The following is a 12,688-nucleotide window of genomic DNA, read 5'->3' on the forward strand; positions in this document are numbered from 1 at the left end:
TATTTACTTTTTTTAAATTGCCCACTTCTGGACCAGAACATAGAATTTTGCTAAGCTCCTAAGCTGTGCTTAGACAAATCTGCGGCCACCTACCCTCGCTATGACTGAGGACTCAAACCATGTCTCTTATCTGGAACTGTATTTGGCTACTACTTTGGTAACAGACTTTTGTTTTCAAAGATGGAGTTACCCACTTTCTAAGATAAAAATGGTAATTGACTCTTACCTCTTAGAGTATTATATGGTTCTCTAAACGGACACTGGCCCTATAATTTGCACATTAATTGAGCATCTACACATTCTGAGAGTTGCAAACTCAGCTCCCCGCCATGGAGGCTGCCCACTAATTTGGAGACATTTGAGGAGGGAGGTCTCCCTGCATCTTCTCCAGGGGAGCTTTACTCATTACATTTGGTGCGCAACTTGGAGATAGGAGCCTTCCTCCTCGCTCTCCTCGAAGTGCAGCAACTTGAGGGCAGGGTTTGTCTGTCATCTTCCCCGTTGCAGCCCCAGCCTCTGGCACCTGTCCAGTGTTCCGAATGAGTGAATGAAATGTCCTCCAGTTGGTAAAGCTGTAATGCAACAGACAGAAGTCCAGCCTTCTGCTCTTCTGCCTGATGGGTGTGATCTTTGCTCTGCTCCAGTTTTCCTAGCTTCTCCAGATCCGGCCATCCTGGTGCCTCTTCCCGCAGGCTGCTCTGTCATGGCATTCTCTCAGACCACCCACCCCTGAGTGCAAAGGTAAGGCCACTTTCGCTCTACTCTTCGCTCCCTGCCCAGGAATCTCAAGAGGCTGTAAGATCGGATGTGAGGCTGGCTCTCCTGTGGTACTGCGCTCTGGAGAAGGAGCGCAGCATTTGGAGGTGGGCCTGAGTTCGGGCCCCAGGTCTGCCTGTACTTGGACTGCACAGGTCTCTGAAAAATCGGGTGATTACACTTATTTTACAGTATAGTCACTGCGCTTTGTAAATTGTTATAGAAGTGATACAGACTTAAGCCCAAGCCCACCTTTCCTTAAAAAAATAAAACAAAAACCCCTTTTAAAATCCTAACATGCATTCACGTTATTAAGAGTGGGTTTTGTTGCTGTTGTTGTTGTTGTTGCAAGTGCAGATAGGGCAGAAGCAAAAAGAAAATTTCAGCTGAACTTTCCTTCTCAGATTTTGCTACTTTTGGCTGCTCTTATTTTTCTTAGCCCAAAGACTACACAGCACAATCCCAGAAATTTATAAATATTCCCACATATTATTATTCCTACAAGAAAGTACGTTGTCTGCAAATAGTATATATGTATGTATGTATGTATGTATATATATATATATATATATATCATATGTATATTAGTATATTATGTCTTTTTAAAATACGTTTTTAAAATTCCACGTGTCTTCTACTTCAACACACCAAGGCAGGAGGCTTTTATGTTAATAAGACTTGCATGAAAGACATTTTCCCATATGTCTCAGAATATACCTGAAGGTAGTACTGATGCAACCAGCAGGCAATCCAAGGGCAGAATTGGGAAGTGGTGATGGAGTATTAGGTATTTATGCTCACCCTCTACTTAAAACTGTGTAACAACCATAGAAAGTTATGCTTAATGGTAGCTTTTTTTTTTTCTTCAACTCAATGAATACTTCAGATTCGTTCTTAAAAATTGAACAATGTTTTTAAATTACATAAAAAATAAACCTTTTCTATATCCTTCATTTTAAACATCAGTAACAAAGTCATGGAATCTTGGAGTTGGGAGAGACCATAGAGGTTACCTAAAATAACTTGAAACTCAGTGAGGAATTAATTTCTGTAACATTCCTGCCAACCACTTGAAGATTTCCACTGGTGAGGAGCAGTCCGTTCTAGAAATCTGTACTGGACCCTCTCACTAATTTTAATCTTTGGGCTTCCATCTGCCTTCTGGAGTTAAAACTCACATATTGTTCAGAATATTTGAAAGCATCTACCATGGCTCTTCTAAGCTTTTGTTTTCTCCAGACTAGGACATCCCCCAGTGCCACTACTTCTAGTCCTCACGGAAGACGATAAACCAAATGCATCACCAACGACTTACATCTAACTTATTATCAGTGGTCCTTTTAAGATGGATGAAGTAAAGGGCAGGTTCTTTTTAATGCAAAGTTTTGACAGATTAAAGCGTATTTTACTTTAAGCATTATTAAATCAGGTAAACATAACGGTCACAGTTCACTCATTCAATAAATACAAGTTGATTCTCTATTCTACATCCAGCGGTGTGCTTCAAAGTAAAAAGAAAAATATAAACCTTACCAAATATGCACAATTCTTACGTAGGTTGATGCCACTTAATACCTCACACCTCCATTTGAAAAGGTTAATGTGTTTAGTCGTTCCTCTCCAGTGGCTAGAAGTACCTCTTGTAGGGAGGACTTGTGACAGTGCACATCATACCGCGAAAAATAATGTCATTCAGCCACGGGAGGACTGTAGGGCAGGAGGAAGGGTCATGCGAGAGGGGAGCCTGTGTGGAGGAGGATCCCGAAAAGTCCACATTTGGCTTTGTGTGCGCTGCTGCCGGATCCCGTCGGCTTCTATGTTCAGGATGCAGAACAACAGGAAGGTTAAGATCCTGGAAGAAACATAATCCGAGGGCTCTAAAAGAAGGCCTGCTGATTTGGAGGGGAAAAGTGGAGGGACTAGGATTTATTTGCCTGTTTAAATGTGTTTCTAGAGCGAGCACTGTCCTATGGGAGACATTGGAGCCAGCAGCGGGGTTTGTCGATAGAACAAATATGAGCAAACAAGAGTAAGCTATGGAGCATATAGTGTGGACTTTAACAATAGCAGTACCATCTACTCAGCTGTCACTGTGTGCCAGCCCCATCCTGCGTGTTTATATGTGTTACTTTATAAAATGTAGTTTCTGATTTAGGAGGTCCAGGGTGGGGCCTGCGGGTCTGCATGTCTATCAAGGTCCCATGCACTGCACTTCGAGGGTCTAGAGCAGCATATTGGAGTCACCTGGGAAGCTACCTGACCCTCACCACCCTCTGAAACTCCGAGGTGGTTAGCCCTGCGGGTATCCTGGTGTCGAGTTTTTCAAGTTCTCAAGGAGATTAGGATGTGCAGCAACGCTCGAGAACCACTGGGCTAAAGAAAGAGGCAGGAGAGAAGTTGTGAAACATCACCGATTATTTGTTTCTGATATACTCAGTGGTCAGAATGGTAGAGTTTTGTATTGCTTTGTTTCTGAATTAATATGTTCAGTTTGAGAAATTTTCCTCACGGGTGTGTATTTATAAGAAATAGGACATGATTGATGTGTGTACGGTACTTACAAAAGTGCATACAAGCACTTTCCCAGGCCATTTGCATAATATTCAGATATCTAGCAAGCACCTACTAGGTGCTAGGCACCAGGGATATGGCAGTGAACAAGGCAGGCAAGGACAGGCAATAAACAAGTAGACAAAACCTTTCATATAGGGTTACATGCTAAGGAGAGAATGGAAAATGTGACAAAAAATAAGGGCTGAGGCTACTGCTTGAGATAAGAGGATGGGAAGGACTCTCCCAGGTGACATTTTGCTGAGACCTGCAGTGTGAGAAGGAGCCAGCCTTTCCAGAACCGGCTTGTGAGTTAAGAGGAAGAGCAAGTGCAGACTCTGCAAGGGTGGGGAACATACACATTACATTTGCAATTAGAAAAAATTTTGTATATTTTTGAAAATAATTAAATTTGCTTTCCCTTTGCAAAAAATAACCAACATTTTTGCATCCCAGGAAAGAATTCCAGGTCATTCTGGTTTAAATAATGGTACTCTTTGTTCTGTTTCTCTGGAGTACTTACTAGTATTTTCATTTGAACTGAATCCCCCAGGTCACTCTCCCCTCCCCCACTTATTTCCCAGTGCCCAGCATGGTTTTGTTACAAAATAAGAAGGTCTGTATTTTTATGAATGATTAGTTATTAACTGTTACTGTTGTTAATACTTCAGATTTCAGGTTTTGAGAGTGGGAATCTTGAGTCTTTCTGTTTAAAGACTTGTGATGCTGCTTTCCTGTTTCTATCAAGATTCAGTGGTTGCAAGAAATTAAAATCCACTCAACCCAATCCTGGTCAAGGGGTGGGCAGCAGACTCCCTAGGATAGATAAGAAGGTAGTGGCCAACATACGTACTATTATTTGTAGTACTTTAAACAATAAAATTAAATTAAAAAAAAAAAAGAAGGTAGTGGCCAAGAACCTGAGATCTGGAGTCCTGTTTGATTTTGTCTCCCTCACTTACAAACCTGGGACTTTGGGCAAGATATTGACTCTCCTCAAGCCTTAGTTCTCTTACCTATTAAATGCAAACAGTAAAGGTTTTAAAAGTGCCTTAACTTGTGGGTTCTCTGGAACATTACACACCACGATGGGCACCCAGGGCCGTCATGTCATGTAGACAACTGCCAACACCGATTGCACACAGTAACCAGATACGCAAAATGACTCATTGGATTGCCAATTGACTCAATGTTTCTGTTGAAGTATAACAAACAGAAAGAAAGTGCACAAAGTTAGAAGATGAGTTATCCAAGTAAGCACATGTGTAACCACAATTTAGGTCAAGAAATAGAACCGTCAGCCCAGCCAGTCCTCTTCAGCCTCTCCCAGTGAGGATTTCCTCCCTCTCCCTAGTCCTCAATTCTAACACCACAGATTGCTTTTGCCTGCTGTTCAACTTTGTGTAAATGGAATCATGGCATCTCTCCTTGATGTGTCTGGTTTCGTTAGTTCCACATTATCTTTGAGAGATTCTCCATGATGTCATGTGAGGTTGCAGTTTGTTCATTTTCATTTTGTACAATGTGCTATGATATAAATGTATTTCTCTCTTCTACTGTGGGTTGACTCTAGGTAGGGGCTGTCATGAAAAGTGTGCTATTTTGAACATTCTGGGCATATTTGGGTGTCCTTATATGCATACACCTGTTGAGTTTGTAGCTAGGAGTGGTATTGCTCTATCATAGGGTACATAGATGTTCAGCCTTAGTGAATAACACTGAAAAGTTTTCCAAAGTAATTGAACCAATGTGTTCCAAAGAAAATTTTTTTTAACTCTAAACTGCTCTTAAAAAGTCCTATTTATTAACTAGAGGCCTGTTGCATGAAGAGATTCGTGCAATAGGCCTTCCCTTCTCCTGGCTGCAGGCACTGGTTTTCCTCCGGCACCCGGGACCCAGGCCTTAGCTCTGGCCGGAGCCGCCTTCCATCCTCCCTCTTCGCTGCTCCTGCTCGCCTTCAGCCTTTGCTCTGTCACTTGGAACCTATGTATGCAAATTAACCGCCATCTTTGTTGGCAGTTAATTTGCATATCACACTGATTAGCCAATGGGAAGCGTAGCGAAGGTACAGTCAATTACCCTGTTTGTCTATTATTAGATAGGAAGGATTCACAGAAACTAGTTTCTTAATTCAGTGATTGCAATGATGTTCTAGGGCAGGCTTTCCCAAAGTATGGAATTCTTCTAGTCCTGCCACAGACTCTGAGAATTAAAGTGGGTTCTTTGTTCAGACAAATTTGAGAAACATTGCATAATATATCCTCTTCGGAGAGATTGTACATTAACATGAAAAACTCTGAGGAGCCCTCCATTCAAAATTAATGGTTTAAGTTTTATTCTTTTGCCCCACTGAGCCCTTTTGAAGCTAAAACACCGGTTGATAAGACATAGACTCAGCCTGGGATTGGACTGGGCAGTAAGTTCTGGTGCTTAATCACGGAGGTGCCAATGACTTGTCTGGGATGGCGGTTTCCTATGATGGTGACAGCCTTGGCAATCTTCATAACCTGGAAGCTGACGTGCTCTGTCTCTGGAGGTTTTCTGGGCTTTCCTGTTAGTTGAGATGTGTTTTCAGCTGTTAAGGATCAACCACCCAATCAACAAGTAATTACTGGCAGCTTCTGTGTAGCCAGCATTCCACTAGGCTTGTGGGATAGGAGAGGATGTTTGCTTAGTGTAGATGATGTGGGATCCAGTTGGGGAATGCCTGTGCAGTTACATATAATCATGAGTTTATCTTTAATAAAATGGAAATTACTTTTCAATTATAATTTATATATAGTTTATTTCTTGGCAGTGACATGTGACATTATTATATAAGATCTCAGTAATAAAATCATGGTCTACTTTCCCATTGGCCTTTTTCTATGTTTCTGTTCGTCGATGTTTTCAGGGTCTTCTTCCTGTCCCTCCCCTGGGATTTGGATTTAGAATCATGTCAGGGTTCACCAAGCCCACTGCTCAGCTGGCCCAAGGAGGCCTATGCTGGGAGACCAGCTGCCTGTGATCTCACGTCGGGGCATGAGCCCATCCCAGACCTGAGGCCAGGCCAGTGTGATTCCCATGACGTCATAGTGTGTGCATCCGTCCGCATGCCTGCGTGCCAGTCCACTTCGGAAATTGCTGAGGGTCCCTGAGCTGATTGGGCAATCCATCTTCTCCCCCACAAACCTCGAACTAACTGAATTAGCATTGAGATTCTTGGCTTGGAGCTGGGGAAGAAAACCTCCTATGAAGTGAAATAACTTCCACAAGGGGCACACAGTCATTAAGTGTTGCAGAGCCAAGATGTAGGGTGGGCCATTTAGCTCTGATATCCAAGCATTTTTATTATGCTTTTTCTTCCTTTTTTGGGGTAAATTTCAAATACAAAGAAACCTATAAATATATGAGAACGCCTCTGTTTCTCTCACCCTGAATGAACCACTGTTTTATAGTATTTGTGGTTTAGTCTATTTTTTCCCCTTTTCGCCACACGCCTGTGGGAGGTATCCCTGCAGTCCCTTTACGAAGTAGTTACGGGAACAGAATTAAAGATAGGGTACAGCAGTGTCACTGAGAAGTGCCGTGTTTTACTTCCTGTAGTGGGGAAGTAGAGGTCTCTAAGGGGGAAGTAGAACTGTCGTAGAGAGACATGAGACACCAGCTGACGTGAGAACTTAGAGATTTTAAGTCTTGATTACCAGCCACCCTCTTCTGTGATGAAGTCAGGAACTCTGAATTCTGTGGACCAGCAGTATTTTTTTTTAAATTATAAAAGTCTCCCTTTCCCTCTTTGACCTCCCTAGTCCCCTGACCCATATGTCAATGCTGTTACGTTTCTTATGTATCTTACAGAAATTTCAAGCATTCTGACTACTGCTTACTACTGAATGTTTAATTGGTGAAATTAAAGGTCTTCCACTCACTCAGAAGAAAGAAATCCAGAAGAAGGTAATAAATAGAAATATACTTATGGCTTTGAAACCCCCTTCAGGTAGTGAGAATTCATCAAGACTATTTCTTTAGAATGATCCCTTTTGACAGTAAAAATCAATTTAGTGACACAGATAGAATGGAAAAGATGCCCAGGGTAGAACACAGCTGGTGATGGCAGCCTCTGTTTGTTGAATAACTAACATGGGCCACATACTTTGCACACATTAGCACAAATGTGCACGGTATTGACATCTTCAATATGTCAAGAGGAGGAAGCTGAGGCCCCAAGAGGTAAACAACATACACGCCTGCCTTGTTGGGAAAGGAAGGAGCTGGGCTGTAGACTCTGGTCTCTCTGCCCACCTGTGTAGTAGGAAGCCCAAATTCTGTTCTGGCCAGTCCTTGAGAGGCCTTTCCTGCCTTTTGGACTAGATAGTTCTTCTGCTTTTTGCTGCTGCTTTATTTTCTTCGTGGTCCCACAGGCCATAGGCATCATAACCACAGTCACATTTTCACATTTGGAAACGGTGGCTTGTAAAATGCATGTACGTTAACGTCTGTAATGAGAGTTGCTGTTTTGAGTTTTCCCCAATGTTGAAGAGTTAACAGGGCCTCCCCTGCCTACATGCAATTGTAAACGACTCCCTTTACTCAGGGCACTTTCCCTGCGTTTGTCCGAGACTCGTTAAAATGTGCTGCTTTGTTAGAATGAGAACTAGGAACTAATGTGAAACAAGAACTCTGAATTTTCCAAAATAATCAAGAATATTTGTAACCTTTATCTTGATGTAAAAAGCTCAACGATATTTTTGGTTGTTGGTATCCACTTGTTTACAGTTAAAGGAAGTCAGTCAGATTCGGGTGAGGATTTGGGGGTTTGCTTGGAGCTTTGTTCTCCCGCTCTTTCTCCTTAAGTAGCCAGTCAGGTATCATTTGGAAATGTGCTTTGGGTGGTGGGTGACCAGCCTGGTCTCTGGTCAGTCTTCCAGAAGCTGAGCCACGTGCTTCTGCGCTGCTGTGGATGGCCCCGCCTCTCCTGACCACACTCCCCAGTAGGATGTCACTGCGATCCCTCAAATGGAGCCTCCTGCTGCTGTCACTCCTGAGCTTCCTCGTGATGTGGTACCTCAGCCTGCCCCAGTACAATGTGATCGAGCGCGTCAACTGGATGTACTTCTATGAGTATGAGCCCGTGTACAGGCAAGACTTCCGCTTCACGCTTCAAGAGCATTCCAACTGCTCTCACCAAAACCCCTTTCTGGTCATCCTGGTGACCTCACACCCCTCCGATGTGAAAGCCAGACAGGCCGTGAGAGTTACTTGGGGTGAAAAAAAGTCTTGGTGGGGATACGAGGTTCTTACATTTTTCTTACTAGGCCAGCAGGCCGAAAAGGAAGACAAAGTGTTATCATTGTCCCTAGAGGATGAGCACCTCCTCTACGGTGACATAATACGACAAGATTTTTTAGACACATACAATAACCTGACCTTGAAAACCATTATGGCCTTCCGGTGGGTCACTGAGTTTTGCCCCAATGCCAAGTACGTCATGAAAACAGACACCGATGTCTTTATCAATACTGGCAATTTAGTAAAGTATCTCCTAAATTTAAACCAGTCAGAGAAGTTTTTCACCGGTTATCCTCTAATCGATAATTATTCCTATAGAGGGTTTTACCAGAAAGCCCACATTTCCTATCAGGAGTATCCCTTCAAAGTGTTCCCTCCCTATTGCAGCGGGTTTGGTTATGTGATGTCCAGAGACTTGGTGCCCAAAATCTATGAGATGATGAGTCACGTCAAACCCATCAAGTTTGAAGATGTTTATGTTGGGATCTGTTTGAATTTATTGAAAGTGGACATTCATATTCCAGAAGACACAAACCTTTTCTTTTTGTATAGGATTCATTTGGATGTCTGTCAGCTCAGACGTGTGATTGCAGCCCATGGCTTTTCTTCCAAGGAAATTATCACATTTTGGCAGGTTATGCTGAGGAACACCACATGCCATTATTAATTTCATGTTCTGCTCAAAACTTAGAGAAGGACAGGACACTTTGTGGGAAGCGTCGGGGTTGGCACTGTAATGGAACACTCCTGAGAAGGTCACTGTGTTGGCGTGCACTGAACTGAAATTCATGACGCACCCATAGACTAGAGACTACAGGCTTACACTTTACTTGTGTTATATTTTGACAGAAATCAGATCAGGCTCTTTAAAGATGATATTGAGAGGAATGAAACAAAGTCTTTTGTTAATAACAGGACCAAACAATTTGAATATATCATTCTGTAGACTAGAACTTCTTAAAGGGATTTTATTGAATTATAAGCTCATTAGTTCATAACAAAGCAATGTGGAGCTCTATTTATTGAATAGTATAGTCAGTTAATGGTTTTGTGTATCTCTTATGTGGATTACCAATTTTAAAAATATATAGTTCTGTGTAAAAACTTGGAGTTATACCAAACTATTACCTGTCTTTGGTCATTTAGAAGGTACTTCAAGGTGTTGCAGTATTTCAGAGCTATCAAATATTATTTAATATTACTTAGAAATTTTTGAGTGTTTAAATGTTATGTTTTTTCAATACTGTATAAACAGAATAGTGAATCACCCTTTACATTGGAACTCTTTTCCAGTTACTTCACTAATGAGTTATTGATAACTCCATTAATGTAAAGTTATTGGTCATTATTGTGTATCAGTAATCTCTTTAACTTTGATAAATATTTTATTGTGGTAATATAGAGAAGAATGAAAGGGAGAAAATCTAAACTATTGTCTTGTTTTTAAAAATATAATCCAGTGTTTTTAGATGTCACGTTTTCTACCTGGGAATTAGGGTTAACATAGAATGCCAGGCAGTGTGTTTCCTTTGGGAAAGGACTCTGAAGGCCAGACTACATCGAAAGGAATGTCGTATTCTGGTACTTGAGTTGGAAAGAGAAGACTAAAGATTTGAGTTACATTACGGATCTCCGTGTGTTTTCTCATTAGCAATCAGTTTGAGAATAAAGAGGGAAAAAAACAATGCTGCTCTGTTGTTATTAGTTTCACATCAAGAGGAAAGCCCTAATGTGTGGTCTAAAATCAAAGCTGATTTTCATGTCGTGTAGAAGTATATTTATTTTTTTTATGGAGGCACTGATGTCTCTTTTGTTGGATCTGTTACTAGTCGATTAAAGAGGAACCCTTCTTCCCCATATTCTTGGGATTGTGCAGTTTCCAATTATGACTGAAATGGGACAATTGATTCCTTTTTTCTGGATTAAATGATGGCAAGTGATCAAATCCTTTGGCAGAAAATATAAACTTGAAAGTACATAGTTAGCTCTTGTAATACACAAATATTTGTAATTCTTCTATAAGAAAAAATTTTAATTAGAATTATTGTAATTTGTGAGTCTCTGTAACAAGGCTATTTCCATGTCCCTGGGCTCAGACCTGATTCAGTCATAATAAAATCAATTCAGTGAAGTAGTCTATGGAATCAATCTATGCCCCTGTCAATCCCTGTTCACATAGGAGTCACTTTCTTTAAGACAAATGGTGATTATTTTTGTGGTATGATTAGATTTGATTAATTTTGTAAATGTTTATATTGTTTGTGAAGCTAACTCACAAGTTTTTAAAAGAGAACTTTAAAAAAAATACGTTTTATTGATTTTTTTACAGAGAGGAAAGGAGAGGGATAGAGAGGTAGAAACATCGATCAGCTGCCTCCTGCACACCCCTCACTGGGGATGTGCCCGCAACCAAGGTACATGCCCTTGACTGGAATCAAACCTGGGACCCTTCAGTCCACAGGCCGATGCCCTATCCACTGAGCCAAACTGGTCAGGGCTAAACGAGAACTTTTAAAATAAAAAAATAATTTCTCTTCACTTTAAAATAAGACCACAACAACACAGACGTAAAATGTGAATAATTGCCAAATTTCAGAAAACTGTTCCTTCTCAACTAGAGATTGGTGCCTAAAAGATCTTGAAAAAGTTAAATGATTATAAAAATCAATATGAGGTTGTGTCATTACATTTTTTGTTTTTAACTACATGTTTCTTTGTAGTTAAGCTTTCAGGTAAAAAAAATTAGTCCTCTGTGTTATTAAAATCTTGGCCTCTGATGTTTAATCACATAAACAGCTTTTTTTATTTTAACTCATAATCAGTTTTAACACTGGAGACCTTAGGCTACTTCCTGTCTGCCACCGCCCTGCCAGTCCCACATCTTACACTTTCTTTCGGCTTCACTCTTCCAGTTTGCTTGCCCACGAGCTCTGAGTTTGTGACCCCTCGCACATTAGCTCTTGCCAGATTATGCCACAAGTACAGCTGCCAGACCTCAGAGGTTGACACCATGTTTTCTTTTTACCCGCATTGCACACCCCTGGTTGCCATTGTTGGCTGGGGCCTGGGTGCATGCATTTCTTCATCTCAGGACCCAGGCTGAAGGGCAGCCCCGGTCTGGAGCATGCTGCTCTAAGAGGAAGGAAAAGGAGTTGGAGGAAACTCGGCGTACAGGTCCACTGACCAAAGCAAATCTCATACCAAGCTCAGTGAGTCTGTGTTTTCACAGGATATAGTGCAGGTCACGTTGGAGCGGGCCAGAATGCATTGTTCTACAGGGTGGAGGCTGAAAGTTGGGTACAGACATGTAATCTGCCACAACTAGTATGTGAAAGGGCTTGGGGGCGGGGGGCGGGGAGGGGGGTTGAGGATTTCCTGTGTTTCTGAGCTGGCTTGAGCGGCTCAGTGGTTTTTCTGGCTCACTTGGAGCTGGTGCTTTGGGCCCTTAACTGAGGGGGCTACCCCCCCCCTTGTTAATCTTTTCCTGCTCTACCCCACATGGTCTTGGCATTATGGTGTTCCCATCAGTCTCCAGATACAGAGCAGCCAGAGCTGAGCTGTTTATAACAACAGATTTTCCGAGCATGAGGTTAGGGATAAAGTGTGTTTCTCTTGGGGTCTGCAGGATGGAGGGAGGGAGAGAGGAATTGGAAGGGAACCAACTTTGAGGGGGAAACTGTGAATATGAGAAATGTAGCAGGCCTGTCCTGCTGACCCTGGGGTTTATCTGTGCTGTAATCCACTGAGAATTAATCTTCATATTAAGCCAACTCTTGGATTTTGTGTGAGCCGAAGACCAACTCTCATGGGGAACCCCTCTCACTCTCCCAACAGCTCCTTGATTATCCCACGTGTGGTTAACATGGGACCAAACATTCAAGGAGTCTATCAGAATAGATGGCACCTGCTGATGGGGTGTTGGTTGGAGTTGGAAGCAAGCACCGGACAGAGGCCCCAATGGCCAGGGTACAATTTGAGTGGAAGTCTCTTGACAGAATTTGTGCCCAAGAGAAGGACCATCTCATGGGTCTTGTAAGGACAAAGGATACAAAGATGGCCACTCTCGTCCTGTAGGTAAGTGATAAAGACAGGCACAGTCCTGGCCAGTTTGGCT

The 12,688-nt window shown here is 42.0% G+C and overlaps 1 protein-coding gene across 3 annotated transcripts; it reads left to right on the top strand.

Annotated features, from left to right (window-relative positions):
- The first annotated feature begins 453 nt into the window (after positions 1-453).
- Positions 454-10,248, top strand: B3GALNT1 (beta-1,3-N-acetylgalactosaminyltransferase 1 (globoside blood group)). Of its 3 annotated transcripts, XM_015565457.1 has the most exons (4): positions 466-741; positions 3,537-3,652; positions 7,144-7,239; positions 8,214-10,248. In XM_015565457.1, exon 4 carries the CDS (start codon positions 8,246-8,248, stop codon positions 9,239-9,241), a length of 996 nt encoding a protein of 331 aa, XP_015420943.1. In that variant the 5' UTR covers positions 466-741; positions 3,537-3,652; positions 7,144-7,239; positions 8,214-8,245; the 3' UTR covers positions 9,242-10,248. The 3 variants fall into 3 exon arrangements, with proteins under 3 accessions (XP_015420945.1, XP_015420943.1, XP_006753873.1); XM_015565459.1 differs by lacking the exon at positions 3,537-3,652 and having other exon boundaries at positions 454-741; positions 8,206-10,248; XM_006753810.2 differs by lacking the exon at positions 3,537-3,652.
- Positions 10,249-12,688: the final 2,440 nt, after the last annotated feature.

This window comes from Myotis davidii, unplaced genomic scaffold (assembly GCF_000327345.1).
Source record: "Myotis davidii unplaced genomic scaffold, ASM32734v1 scaffold570, whole genome shotgun sequence".
Taxonomy (NCBI): domain Eukaryota; kingdom Metazoa; phylum Chordata; class Mammalia; order Chiroptera; family Vespertilionidae; genus Myotis; species Myotis davidii.